Below are 14,266 nucleotides of genomic sequence, written 5' to 3'. Positions count from 1 at the left end.
GAAGAATAGGAGATGCTTGGAGAATCACTGCGATTAAGTCCTGCATCGGAATGGAATACTTTGTGCAGAATTATGGACTAGGAACAGGGACTGAAGCAGCTCTCTTTATCAAATACAAAACAGAAAACATGATCAAAGTGAGTTACACAAGAAATCTGTATAAAAGTCATGTCGCTATCAAAGAACTTAAAAAGCAATAAACCCCGGACAGACAGCAAGCTCTCAAACATAAACATCGTCATTGACTATCTTAAACCCCAGGCATTTTAAATGTTGTGGTCAGTGAAACACTGAAGGTGACTAAAGAGAAGAAACTGAAGAACTGCACGTCTGTTTCAGGGTCCATCTCTGTCCCGTTCAGTCCATAAAGAATTACCAGAGCTGGGGTCTATGGAACCAGGAGTCCCGGAAGCCCCTCCTTTACTTTTCTCCAGATGAGCAAATCTGCAACTGATCAGCTAACTCACCTCACTTCCAAAGTCCTCAAAGTCCTTGACATGATGTCTTTGAACAACAACAATAGACTCTACCCCTAACTGCCTTTTGTCTTACACCATTGTTAAGCGCAGGAGTGAGTTAATAGTTACCAATACACACAAAGCCAACTGGTTGCATCATTAACCTAGCAAGAGTCTCTCCGAATGTTTTGCCGGTTAACAATTATAGAGAAATAAAAAAAAAAAAAAATCCAAGACAGTCATCTAAGCATATAACTGAGCTTTGACTGGAGTTACCCTAAATCCTTTTCCCAGTGGGGAAAAGGGGATAAACAAGAGGGAAACGTGCATGGTTTTGCTTTCTATCCATATTTTTTTTCTTTTGTTTCTGGTCCTTCAATGTATAAGACTGGAAGGTTTCCAAAGCCTAAATCAGACAAGAAGGTGCGTTTAGGGAAGCCTTTCTTCCATTCACTCTACCCCGTCTCTTTCTTCTCCCACACACATTTAATTAATCTTGGGTTTTTCTGCCAGCATCAATTTGCAAATAAAAGCAGGCCCACATGCATATAAATACTTCCACATAGTTTCTCCCCCTTCCTCTCTTCCCTCACCCCACTTATCCCCTTCCCCCTTCCCTCTTCCCTCTCCCCCACTGCACCCAAGTAGCTTGCCATTTTTTTTTGCACCTTGCTTTTGAACTTAACAAATTCTGCTTCAGATCACCTCATACCTATAGGTAGAAATCGTCCCCATGGCCTTTTAACAGTACAGCAATTTGAGGCATCTGTGTGGTCCCTTAAATATTATTAAAGAAGTCGTGAAAAGTGGGAACTGTAATTTAGGCTTAATTTGGCTACTTCTGGCTTATCTGCTACAAATTTTAATTTGGGATAATTTGCTACTCCCCTCCTGCCTCCAACTACTGGCACATACTAGGAGCACAAAACCTAATTTTGATCATTCACTCAGGTTAGTTATCAGGCCGTGGCCTGGAACAACAGGATGACAGCATGCATGAAATTTCCAGCTGGGAAGAAGCAAACATTCTCTCTTTTGTCTCTGGACACTGAGACCTGGGCAGTAAACCTTCACCAGTAGGCGGATGCTTATATGAACACAGTCTACAGAAATTGCCTCTTCCCCCGTTTGAAATCAGCTGTGAAGCCCGTTGGCACCCGGCCCAGCGGCAGAGCTCTAAGACTGGAATGTATATCTGCTCTCCTCTATTTTAGGGTGCATATGACTCACTTGAATACCAGGCATCAATCTCTGGGACTAAGTCTTCCATCAGAGCAAACGGCTAATTTGGTTATGCTCAACACAGGGCACAGCATGGTCGTGATGACCGACGTCGGTGACTCCATAAATCAAGCATAGGCAAGCCTGCGTGACATCTGCTGCCAGACTGTCTTCATTGTTATCATCTCAGTGTGATGCCAGGAGACCCCTGAGGGAGAGGATGCTCAGTCGCACAGCCCCCACCCCGGATAATCAACCTTAAGCATGGTATTCAGTCGGTCATTGCAGCAAATGTTTTGCGGGATGATTTGAACTTACAAATTTAAGATTAATTCGGGAAAAAAAAAGGCGAATCAGATGTGTATGCAGCATTTACTCTTCTGCACTAGCTTCTTTTTTCATATCAATTAGTACTACATATAGGCACTACAGATGGTAATCACAGCACTCGGGAGACCAGACGATCATGAGTATGAGGCTAGTCAAGGCTACGCAGTAAGACTGTGGACTGAAAAAGAAAGGAATAAAGGTGTGGGGTTAGCAATAACCTTATGCCATAATATTATATCACTAGCCATTTAGGAAACTCTTTTTTCAAAAAAAAACCAACCCCCCCCCAAAAAAAACCTAGTCCCTTACTCTGAAAACAATGCTGCCTTGCTCCTCCATGTTTTCTATGTATCTTTGATGTAAGGCCCTTATCTGTTGTTGTTACAAAATACGGTGGCCTAGGAAACTTAGATAAGGAAGAGTTTATTTGGACTCACGGTTTCAGAGGCTGGGAGTCTACCACGGTGGGATGGCATCGCAGCAGGCCATCCTGGTGGCTTAGCAAGAAGCTGAGAAACCTGTGTCTGGCATGGTGAGCTAGGGAGAGAGACCTAACAGGAAATGGAGGGGGAGACCCTCCCCACCCCCAAACAGCACCACCAACTTGGGACTAAGAGTTCACATAACTGATCATATGGGAACATTCTCACTTGGGCTGCCATACCTTTTTTAAAAACCATTTTCTCTTTACAGATTTATACATGCTCGTTTTGTTAAAGACAGGGGACCGGAAGAGGAAAACAGTTCCTGCTCAAACTCATACCATGCAAATGCAGCTACTGTTTAACCACTGATCCTATATTCTCTCTCAGGATACCTTTTTTTCTATAAACCTTGTGATGACAGTGGGCTGGAAGTGATCAGATCTAAGAATTTATAAATAATAAATAAAAAAAAGCTGTACCTTTCTGAAGATAGCTTCTAGATATAGCTGGCATAATTCACGCTGAGGTGTTTCAGCCTCTGCATAATTCAGAGAACTTCTTACCGCCATCCCTTACATTTGGGGCTTTCGTGTCATATTGTTGACAACATGGCAACTACCTTTACAACAGGGTAGGGGCAAGGCTTCCTTTTTCAATCTGTTATCTGATTGTGATTCTATTTTTTAAATATTTATTTTCTTTTTAGTTATGAGTGTGCGTGCGCTGGGGGAGGGGCACTGTGCACACGAGGGTAGGTGCCTGCAGAAGTAGAAGATGCAGGCAGTGGCAGGCCATCGTCAGACTTGGTTGCTGGGAACCAAACTAGAGTCCTCTTCCAGAGAGAGTCAGCACTGCTGAGCCATTTCTCAACCCCCTGGCTGTGATACTTTAGTGAAAAGCAAAACAAAACAATAAACAACAACAACAACAAACCAATTAAATATTTCATTTCCTTTTTTAAGTTTCCCTGATGTTAGTTGAATTTAAATCCACTTAAAGTCTAAAAAAGATATCCTTGTCCTTAATCAACGATGACACCAACATACTCATTAAGGAGATATTTAAAAATCACTCAAAGGATAATGGCCTTTGACTGATTTTTCTCACCATCCCCTTCAGACCGAAGCGGGCGTGCATGCCACTGTAGCAGCTGAGCTGTGGCAGCCCTCATCCAGAGACCAGTGAGAGCAAACTGGCCTTCAGGAGCATTGATCCAGGACCTCATCAATTCACATCCCGGACAAAGGTCAGCACAAGCAGATCACTTTAATTGGAATGAGCTTATGAAAAGCTAGACTAACAGAATGGGTAAACCACCAGAACATATTTGCTTTAGAACAGAAGTCTTTCTCCCTGCGTGAACTCCTTTAAATAGTCCAGTTAGCTTAATAACTGACTACACAGAAACACACCTTTCAGGAATTGCTCCTGGGGAGGGTGCTGTACACAAGAACTTCCTGTTTTGCTGGAAAAAAATCTCTTTTAAGGGCAACTGTTTGACATATCAAACGAAATAAACAATGACCAAAGTTTTGTTTTAATTCTAGGTGTTGTAATTTGGGGTTACACGGTCCTTCGGGTAAATTGGTTTCCTGATTTTTAGGGACCTCAATCACAGTGTATAGAACTGAAGGGGATAAAGGCATCAAATATGGAAATATTTAATACTTGCAATGCAGTTGGGAAAATCTGCACCAGAAAGTTAATATCTCAAGCTATTATTTATTTGCTTACCTATGTATTTAATTAGTTTTCAAAGGCAAGGTCTCTCTTAGAGTCCTAGCAGGCTTGGAACTCCTTATGTAGCCAAGACTGGCCTGGAACTTACAGCAATCCTCCTGCCTCCAATTACCTTCAAGTACAGTATTAACATGAGCCTTAGAGATAATCAAAGGGAATGGGTTCATTTCTCAGAACAAAATACTCGGTTGTTTTAAGCAATACATAAGTTTAACTCCACATGCTTATTTTAAAAGATGCATAGGAAGAAGATAAGAGGAGAACAAACTGCCTAAATTAACTGCAATAGAATGAAAACCCAAGACCCCCTCGTTCAGAAATTAATCATTTCAAGAGGGCATCTCTGAACACAGAGATGGTTCAGCAGTTGAGACCCCAGGCTGCTCTTCCAGAGGACCTGGGTTCCATTCCACCACCCACATGGCAGCTCACAAAGTTCTGTAATCCAGGAGAAGATCCATTGCCCTCTTCTGGCCTCTGTGGGTGCTGGGCAAGTATAAGATACAGAGACATACATGTAGGCAAAAAAACCCCACACACATAAAATAATAAAATAAATATTAATGAAAAAAATTAAGGTAAGAACAGAGAGTCAAAGCAAGCACAAGACCTGCGACCTGCTATAAAGTGGCTTTTTGTGACTGTATGCGTCTCATGGAGGCCAGCCCCGCCCTGCTTCGAATGCTTCTGTCACTGCCTTGGACCCTTTTTTTCATACACTACACTGGGACACCAGCTGATGCTGGCTTTGTCAAGCCGTTCAGGTTTAGGTAAGAGTCTCAGCTCAGCAAACGATTTATCAGGAAATCACTGGGGGCATATTATAACACAGCCGAGCAGATTTTCTTTCCTTTTTTTCCCCCTTCTTTTCAATGTAAAAGCAGATTTACCGGTTGGCTTTAAAATAGGTAAACAGTTGCACGTTACTAGCAAAAGCTGGAAACCGGTGTGGAGCATCACAGAACCCCAGCCCGGGGCGGTCAGTCCCTACTACCCGGTGTATTTTCCTCAGGGACCCCAGGGGCCTCAGATCTCCATCAGGAGAGGTGCTCCTTCGGGTAAACCTTCCTTCTCTCCCTCTGATGCAGCGATATCCCCATCACCCTAAAGCAGCTTCTTGCCCGCCTAGAGGCCGCCCAGACGCCGGGGCCTTTCCAGCCCCGCAGTCCCCGGAGCTCTGCGCCCGGTTCCCAACTCTGGAGACGGCGCTCACGCGGCCTTCCCGGACGCTCTTCACCGGACGGCGTGGGGCCGTCGGTGTCGAATCACCCAGGCGGTGCGGCCCGGAGTCCCCGCCCGCCAGCCTCCTCGCTCCGCGCGCCCGGCCCAGGCGGCGCCCGGGTCCCACGCGGGTGCGGACTGCAGCGGCCCGTGCGAGCGCAGCGCCCCCGCGGCCGGGCTGCGCGCAGCGGAGCCGGGAGGCGGCGCCGGGCCGGCCCCCTCCCCGGGTCGCCAGCGGTGTCGCGCCTCCGCCCGCCCCTGATTTCCTCCGCGCGGCGGCGGCGGCGGCGGAGGCGCCTCGTGCGCGCGGTTATTTATTTATTTCCGGGCCCAGAGCGCTTATAATGGAGCCGCTGTCAGCAGAAGCCTCTGCTGCCGCCGCCGCCGCCGCTGCCGCTGCCGCTGTCCCTGTCCCTCCTCTCTTTCTCCCCGGCAGATCTTTGTTGTGTGGGAGGGCAGCGGGGATGGACTTGAGCTCGCGGCTCTTCTGCTAGAGCAGCCGCGCTTGGAGAGGACGCCGCCGCCGCGAGCAGCCGCCGCCCCAGGCCCCGCCAGCCGCGGCCTCCGTCCCCACGCCGCGCTCCGCGCGCCTCCCAGCACAGTGCCCTCGCGGCGGCAGATGAGTGTGGGGTCAGCCCACGGCGGGGACTATGGTGAAATTCCCGGCGCTCACGCACTACTGGCCCCTGATCCGGTTCCTGGTGCCCCTTGGCATCACCAACATAGCCATCGACTTCGGGGAGCAGGTAAGCCCGGCCGCGCCCGGTGCGCCCCGCTCGCCCAGCCTCGGCCTTGGATGCCGGGCGCCGAGGGATGCGGGAGGAAGGGAGTCACCTGCTCCGAGCCCCCTTTACCCTGGACCATTTGACACGGCTTTGCAGCTTATGAGGGTGACTTTTGCAACAGCCCATCTTCTCCCTTCGCAGATATTGGAGACTTTTCCAGCGTTCTTTGGAAAATGGCAAGCGACGGGATGATGGGGGAACTTCACCTATAGAAGGGGGTTTCGTGCTGGGGATGAGTATTATGTAATTTGTGATTATGTAAACCTGGGGCCCAAGAACTCCATGTAGTTTCTAGTAGCATTTAGTGCTGGCTTTTTACTTGCACAGGGTTGGTGATGGTGGTGATGGTGGGAGAATTTGCCCTACTATGGCTCCAAGTTGATTTCCCACGTACTTCCAAATTTACATATTTGCTTGTAGCCTAGGTAAGGATTAGGGGTGTCCTGAAGGTACCTTGCATAGTGGACCACTGACTATCTCTTTACTTTAGGATCTCTCTCTCTCTCTCTCCCTCCCTCCCTCCCTCCCTCCCTCCCCCCCCCTCCTTTTACCTTCTTGGACCGGAGCACATTTCTAGTGCTGCCTTCTCGTCCTTTCTTTTTTCATGCTATCTCCATATGGCGTCATTCCCTATCTGGTGCTGCAGGCTCTCCAGCGGTGAGGCACTGGTACCCTTTTGCAGGGCTTCCAGGCAGTTGCAGTTACATCCGAAGGCCCGGGAGAGGATTTTGGGATGGGAGCTGTATCTTTTCAAAAGTGTAAGATAGAGCTACTTTTGCAAATGGGCTATTTTTTTCCCCATTCAAAGCAGTGGGATAAATGCTCTTTTGTTCATTACGGGGCTCTGTCTGTTCGGGGGTGGAGGAGGGAGTGAGGAGTTTTAGACAGTCCCTGGGTGGCAGGTGTAGTCCACCTCTCCGTGGGGCATGATGTATGGAGTGTTTCTTGAGTAGGTTTTGTTTGTGAGTATAAAGGCGAGTTTGCGATTTACACAGAGCCAGTGGCAGAACTTTGAGGGTAGAAATTTAGACTCCACTGAAAAGTGTGGTCACCGAACATGGGTGATCACAAAAAGGAACCACACAGCAAGTCTCAGATCCCCTTAAGAGACCCATAAGTCTAGTTCCCTGATTCACTCCATAAACATTATGGAGTTCTCTGTCATTTTATAGCTGGTTGGGGAGGTGATACAATGGAGCATTCTGGCAATTACAAAACCTGTTTTTCATCCAGGTGTGGATTTAATCCCAGCACTAGGGAGGCAGAGGCGGGTGAGTCTCTGTGAGTTCCAGGCCAGCCTGGTCTACAGAAAGGGTTCCAGGTCAGCCAGGGCTACACAGTGTGACTCTGTCTCAAAAACAAACAAAACATGTTTTTAAAATATCATACATAAGCATTATAGCAAAGAAATATCTATTTTCACTTTTCACAGAAACTGCTTTTGATTACACACACACACACACACACACACACACACACACACACATCCTCTTATTCCCAATTGTTACTGGTTGATAGTCTAAAACATTAATCACTCACAGTCATTGATTATCAAGTACATGGTTAAAACATCATGCTATGTTTATGCATTTTGTATTTGAGGGATGAGTGAGAGGTCTAGGCACGGTGAATCTCATGTCCAAGAACTACATAGATAGTAACTGGCAGACCTGAATTTCAGGTCTACACCCACCTTGGCCCTTGCAGGTTCTGACGATCATCAACCTCCACCAGTGAAGACTGCTCAGGGATATTTTCCCAGGTTTCGTTGAAACTGAGAAATAAGTTCTAGCTCCCCAGATCTCACCCTAGGCCGAAGTTTAATCTTTGCTGTCATATTTTGGACCTTTACATTTTTTTATTACATTTATTTAGTGAGAAAGACAGGCCACACATACACCTTTATCAGCCGAGCCATCTGGCCAGCTCCATATTGTGAACTTGAAAGTCCCAGTAGATAAAGAGAGATTGTGAACGTATGCTCCCGGGAAATGGAGACTGTAACCCAGAAGTCCATGTTGGAAGAGATGAATCATTCAGATAATTCAGTGGAAACAATACTTAATTTTACTAAGGTTGGATTAGGCCTTGGTTGAGGAGAAAGCGTAAGAAACAGCCAATACCTTCTTCATAAAGCTGTTGAATGCAGCCTCTACCACAGAACAATACAGGTTACTAAATAAAGAAGCAAAATGTTAGGGTATTAAAAATGCTAGGGTACATTTTATTATAGAATTTTATTTACTGGTCGGGGTGTGTGTGTGTGTGTGTGTGTGTGTGTGTGTGCGCGCACGTGTGCATGTGCGTGTCGAGGCACATGTGTGGAGGTCAAAGGGCAACTTTGTGGAATCACTTCTCTCCTTCCCCCTTTGGATGGCTTCTTGCCGCCAGGCTTGTTAGCAGGAATTTTACCCACTGAGCAGTACTGCCCCGACCCACCCCCCATCCCCACCCCACCCCCACCCCAGCATATATTTTAAACAGCTTGTTTCTTTTACACTATCTAAATGTCTTGTTTGATCTACTAGGTACAAAAAGTCCCTGATTTTCTTGAAGCCAGGATCACCAAGTACCTTAGTCAGGGTTTCTATTGCGGTGATGAAACACCCTGACCAAGAAGAGCAAGTTGGGGAGAAATGGGTTTATTTGGCTTATACTTCCACATTGTAGTCCCTCACTGAAGGAACTTGGGGGGGCAGGAACTCAAACTGGGCAGGAACCTGGAGGCAGGAGCTTGGAGAGGTTATGAGGGGTGCTGCTTACTGGCTTGCCCTTCAGGCTTGCTCAGGCTGCTTTCTTACAATAGAACCCTGTATTACAGCACAGATGTGGGGTGAGATGGCCCCACCCACAGTGGTCTGGGCCCTCCCACATCAATCAATAATTAAGAAAATGCTGTACAGGCTTTCCTGCAGCCTGATCTTAGGGAGGCATTTTCTTAATTGAGGTTTCCTCCTCTCAGGTGACTTTACCTTGTGTCGAATTGACGTAAAAACCAGCTAGCACATCAAGTTATATAGAATAAATAACTATTATAAAAGGTACTTAACAGCACTTGAAAATCTTAAGGGCAACTTGAGTAAAGAATGTTGCAGCAGTCTCAAGCTGAAATTTATTCTACTTAGTGCCAGATTGTCCTTCCCTTCCCCAACTGAAGACAGGAGTTTGTTATGTAGCTCAGGCTTGACTTCAACTCTTGATCCTCCTGCCTCAGCTCTGAGATTACAGGTAATGTGCTCCTATGCCAAGCAGGTATTTCAAATGGCTGTAAAAGACTCACTGAGTTTTGTAGAGTTTGCCACCTGATGAAGGTGCCAGGAACTGTACTCTGGTCCTCTGGAGGAGCAGTATGCATACTATACTACTGACCCCTGTCCCCAGATCCAGCACAGCCTTTAAGAAAGCCCTTCCTAGTGTAGAAAGCCTAGAGTTACATTTCTGAGTTAAGGATGTCCCGAGCTATCATCGTCAAAAGCAGAGGAGGAGAGAATGAAAGGGCCAAGAAAAAGAATTAGTAAGTTGTGGTGGTTTGAATGAAAATGGTCCCCTTAGGATCATAAGAACTGGCGCTGTTAGGAGGTGGGGCCTTGTTAGAGGAGGTGTGGCCTTGTTAGAGGAGGTGTGGCCTTGTTAGAGGAAGTGTGTCACGAGAGATGGGCGTTGAGGTTTCAGGTGCTCAAGCCAGGCCCAGTGTGGCATTCTCAGCTACCTCTACAGCACTATGTCTGCTTGCATGCCACCGTGCTTCCCCCCATGACAATAATGGACTAAAACTCTGAGCTGTCCACCAGCCCCAGTGAAGTGTTTTCCCTTGTAAGAGTTGCTGTGGTCATGGTGTCTCTTGACAGCAGTAAAACCCTATTGCAGAAGTGTTCTTCCTTTCTAAAATATATCTTCATTCCTTTGCAAAATCGTTTTCTTCCACTGGACCAAGAGGGATAGGGATAGGAAGGGCAGGAGTCAGTGTGTGACTGAGACCTCTCTTGGAAAGGACTCTTCCTTCATTCAGGGTCACTTCACTGAGCCATTCGGGAACCTGCTAGGTGGGTTTGTCTGATGTGATCTGACAACCTAGGGGTACACCGTCAAAGTGCCAAAAAAACTCAAGTGCCAGTCTCAAGCTAAGTTTCTAAAGTGACAGTAGGAGAGACCCCTTGGGTTTGTTCTGTATTAGTGAAATTTTCTAATTATAAAAGGAAAAATGGCCAGGTACTTTAGGACATGCCTGGAACCCCAGCACTCAGAAAGCTGAGGCCACATCATGAGGATGGGTCTCAATTCATAAAAAGGAAAATATGCTATAAATCAGGGGCTAGGAGAGAGGTACTTTTAATTCCACTATGAAGAGAAAATTTTAATGATTTGGACATCTCTTGCCAACTAGTTTTTTTTTTTTTTTTTCTTTTTTTCGGGGCTGGGGACCGAACCCAGGACCTTGCGCTTCCTAGGTAAGCGCTCTACCACTGAGCCAAATCCCCAACCCCGCCAACTAGATTTTTAAACCCAGTTGAGAGAGATGGGAGTTGGGGGTGTTGTATAATGTTTTATAGAATACAAAAACATTTTCTCTACGTAATTTAGAAGTATTTATAGGGCTGGGAAGGTGTCTCAGTGATGGACTGATTGTGTAGAATACTCAAAGGCCCTGTGTTCAGTCCTCAACTCTACCACCACAACCACCCCTAAAAGAAAGAGAAAAGAAAACCAACCAATCAAACAAAAGCCCTAAATGTGTTTAAGTATGGCTTTAAATGGCTTTATAATATTTCATTTGACATGAACTCGTATTCAGTCTGTCTGTTGTGTGTAGCTGCGTTGTTCAAATATTGAAGTTTCTTGTTTGTTCTTTTGCAACCTAAAGTTTCAGTAGACGTCTCTGTGTAGCAACTGCATACTGTGCTTTGTCTAGGGCCCTGGGCTCGCTGCCTGGCATGCCTTTGTGCCTATTTCAGCTTGTCATTCTTACATAGAAAATGAGGTCGCACTTTTCTTACAGTCCATATTTAGTCAAGGACAGTGTGGCCACCTTAGTGTTCTTGCTCCCTTGTCTGCTGTGCTTCCAGTTCTCCTCAGCAGTACGTCCGCACTAAAGCACTTCTCTTCAGGTTATTTGGGAAAGCGGGCTGTTTGGAGATCCACCAAGATGTAAGCTGGTGGTTGGTGGGTCTCTTCCTTTACATGTTGACATGGTTTGGTGAGCAGCATAAATGGCACTTTGCCAGCTTGCTTCTTTCCATGCCTGTCCTTCGTACATGCCGATTATATCCACGCCTCTTTCTAGTAATAGATCAAGTTCTTAACAGTGGTTTTGTGGTGTAGAGTATAATGTCATTTACCATATGGGAACCCTTGGGAGATGGAGTACGCTCCACTGTATGCTAGTGGTAAGCAGTCTGGTTTGCATTCTTTCTACTCTTCCTTATTTGGTTTGGGGTGATGGAGATGGTCATGATGTAGTGGGGAGGGTACGGGGGGGTGATGGAGGTGGTCATGTTGTAGTGGGTGTGGCAGGGTGATGGAGGTGGTCATGCTGTAGTGGGGTGTGTGTGGGGATGATGGAGGTGGTCATGGTGTAGTGGGGGGTGTGGTGGGGTGATGGAGGTGGTCATGGTGTAGTGGGGGGTGTGGTGGGTGATGGAGGTGGTCATGATGAGGTGCATGTGTGGAATGGACACTTAACTCCTTATTGTCATATGTGAATGGAGGCAATAAACCCTGTCAAATTCCCAGTATATACTATGCCAGAGAGATCTGGGGATACTGGGGATGTCTCCCTTTAAAAAAAATGTTTTGTCAGGTGTTTGAGTACTTGTGATGTCAGGTGTTCCTGTGAGTGCCTGTGATGTCAGGTGTTCTGTGAGTGCCTGTGATGTCAGGTGTTCTGTGAGTGCCTGTGATGTCAGGTGTTCTGTGAGTACCTGTGATGTCAGGTGTTCTGTGAGTGCCTGTGATGTCAGGTGTTCCTGTGAGTACCTGTGATGTCAGGTGTTCTGTGAGTACCTGTGATGTCAGGTGTTCCTGTGAGTACCTGTGATGTCAGGTGTTCCTGTGAGTACCTGTGATGTCAGGTGTTCTGTGAGTACCTGTGATGTCAGGTGTTCTGTGAGTACCTGTGATGTCAGGTGTTCCTGTAAGTACCTGTGATGTCAGGTGTTCTGTGAGTACCTGTGATGTCAGGTGTTCTGTGAGTACCTGTGATGTCAGGTGTTCTGTGAGTACCTGTGATGTCAGATGTTCCTGTGAGTATCTGTGATGTCAGGTGTTCCTGTAAGTACCTGTGGCTCTATTAGTCACCTTGGAGATTAAAGAAAGGCTTACTTTCTTTACTGTTATCTGGGTACAGGTGTCCCACACTAGCAAAATTTCTTAATAACTGAAGCTTGTCCTTTTAGGTATGAAATATTTTCTTAATTATGAAAACTAATCTAATTGAACAACATATGTCTATTTTTCTATCTTATGAATTGTAGTTTACAAAACCTAGTTTAGCATTTTTGGCAGTCTGTGAATGTCTGTCTTGTTCTAGGCAATCAAGGTTGCCCATGACAATGACATTTAAAATACTCTACAATGTCACACCAGCCATTTGTGGGCACTACTCTTTTGAGCTTTGGAAACCCTTAAATGCATCTGCTTCTCTTCCTCCTTCTCCTGCTTCTCCTGTTTTAGGTTATGTAGCTGCTGTTCTCATTGTTTCTCACCAGACATTTATGCAGTGTGCCTACCCAACCTCTTTAATAACACCGACAAAGTGCAATTCAAATAGCCAGCTTGTTGAGTTTGCTTCTAAATTTTCTGCCTTGGGTCCAGTCTGTGTCCAGGAAACCAAAACTCATTAGACTGCCAAGCAAAATAAAGAATAAATGACTTTGGTCGCCTCTAGTGACATGGATTCTTTTGTTCATTGTTTTTATTCTAGAGAGATCTAAAGTCCTTGTCAGTGAAGTAATCTGTTTTTTGTATTTTAGTCACACACACACATACACACACACACACGTCAGGTATGTATATATGTATGTATCCCTCCCCCATGCCTCCTGGATATATCATTCCATCCCTCCCCACTCAACTTCCTGTCTAAATCTTTAAACCACCAAATGCAGTTTGTGGTACCCATACACTCTTAGATGTGTGGCCTTCCACTGGAGAGTGGTCAGACCACCGACTACTGTGGGTCACCATCTTGAAGAAACTGACTCTCTCCCAGCAGCTGTCAACTGTGTCCATGCTGGGATTTAGTCTAGCCTGAGCCTTCGCAGGTCTTGCACATACTGTCTCTATAACCACACCGACTTCATGTGTGCACTTGCCCTGCTGTGTCCAGAAAACACTTTGTTTATAGTCCTCCATTGCCTCAGACGCTTACACACTCTGTCCGCCCCTCCTCCTGAGCTCTGGAAGAAGGAGTGTAATATCAATGTCCCATTTGGACCTGAGCATTCCACACTCTCTTGTTTTCTGCACCTTGACTAGTTTGGGGTCTTTGAGTGAATCACTATTTACTGCAAAAGAAAGCATCTCTGATGACGGTGGTTGAAAGGTGAGCTAATCTACAGCGTAACAGTTTGCCCTTAGGAATTGGTTTACTATACTGTGTATATTTAGCAGTAATAGTAATAGGCTCTCCTCTAGTGCCTATGATCTGTCTAGACACAGGTTCTTCACCTGATAAGGGTGCCAAGTATGAGTTTTATCTTGTGGAGTAGGACTTGGATCCAGTCAGAAAGTAGTTGACTACTGTAGGACACTCTTGCTGCTATTGTGCCAGTGGGTGTGTCTTGGCAGGTTGGTCGTTGATGTAAGTCATAGGGTTCACAACTGGGTAAGACTGGCAATCCATCCTCTCCCTGACTACTGTGAATAGCACCTTCCAGCACAGTGAAAGCTAGCCAGGAGGACTAAAGCTTCCTGGTGAGTACCAGCTAAATCTCTCCACGTTCAGTGACTCAAGTGGATGGCATCTTCGGCAGTAGGGTCTCAAGTCCTGGAGGATAACAAGGGTGCTGGCAAGTCTGCAATGTTTGGGAGTCTGTGGTACTTCACTGACAAACAGCTCCAAAGGACGTAACTGCTCCGAGCGAGCGTT

At 46.2% G+C, this 14,266-nt stretch overlaps 1 protein-coding gene across 1 annotated transcript in view; it reads left to right on the top strand.

Moving 5' to 3' along the window:
- The first annotated feature begins 5,750 nt into the window (after positions 1-5,750).
- Positions 5,751-14,266, top strand: part of Ankh (ANKH inorganic pyrophosphate transport regulator) — a 129,027-nt gene continuing 120,511 nt past the window's right edge. The window contains exon 1 of the mRNA XM_032898686.1: positions 5,751-6,141. Coding sequence (XP_032754577.1) covers positions 6,046-6,141 — 96 coding nt within the window. The 5' untranslated portion in view covers positions 5,751-6,045. The remainder of the gene's footprint in view (positions 6,142-14,266) is intronic.

Source organism: Rattus rattus, chromosome 3 (genome assembly GCF_011064425.1).
Source record: "Rattus rattus isolate New Zealand chromosome 3, Rrattus_CSIRO_v1, whole genome shotgun sequence".
In the NCBI taxonomy this organism is placed as follows: Eukaryota; Metazoa; Chordata; class Mammalia; order Rodentia; family Muridae; genus Rattus; species Rattus rattus.
Note: the sequence above shows the minus strand (reverse complement) of the source record. Positions and strands in the feature narration are given on the sequence as shown.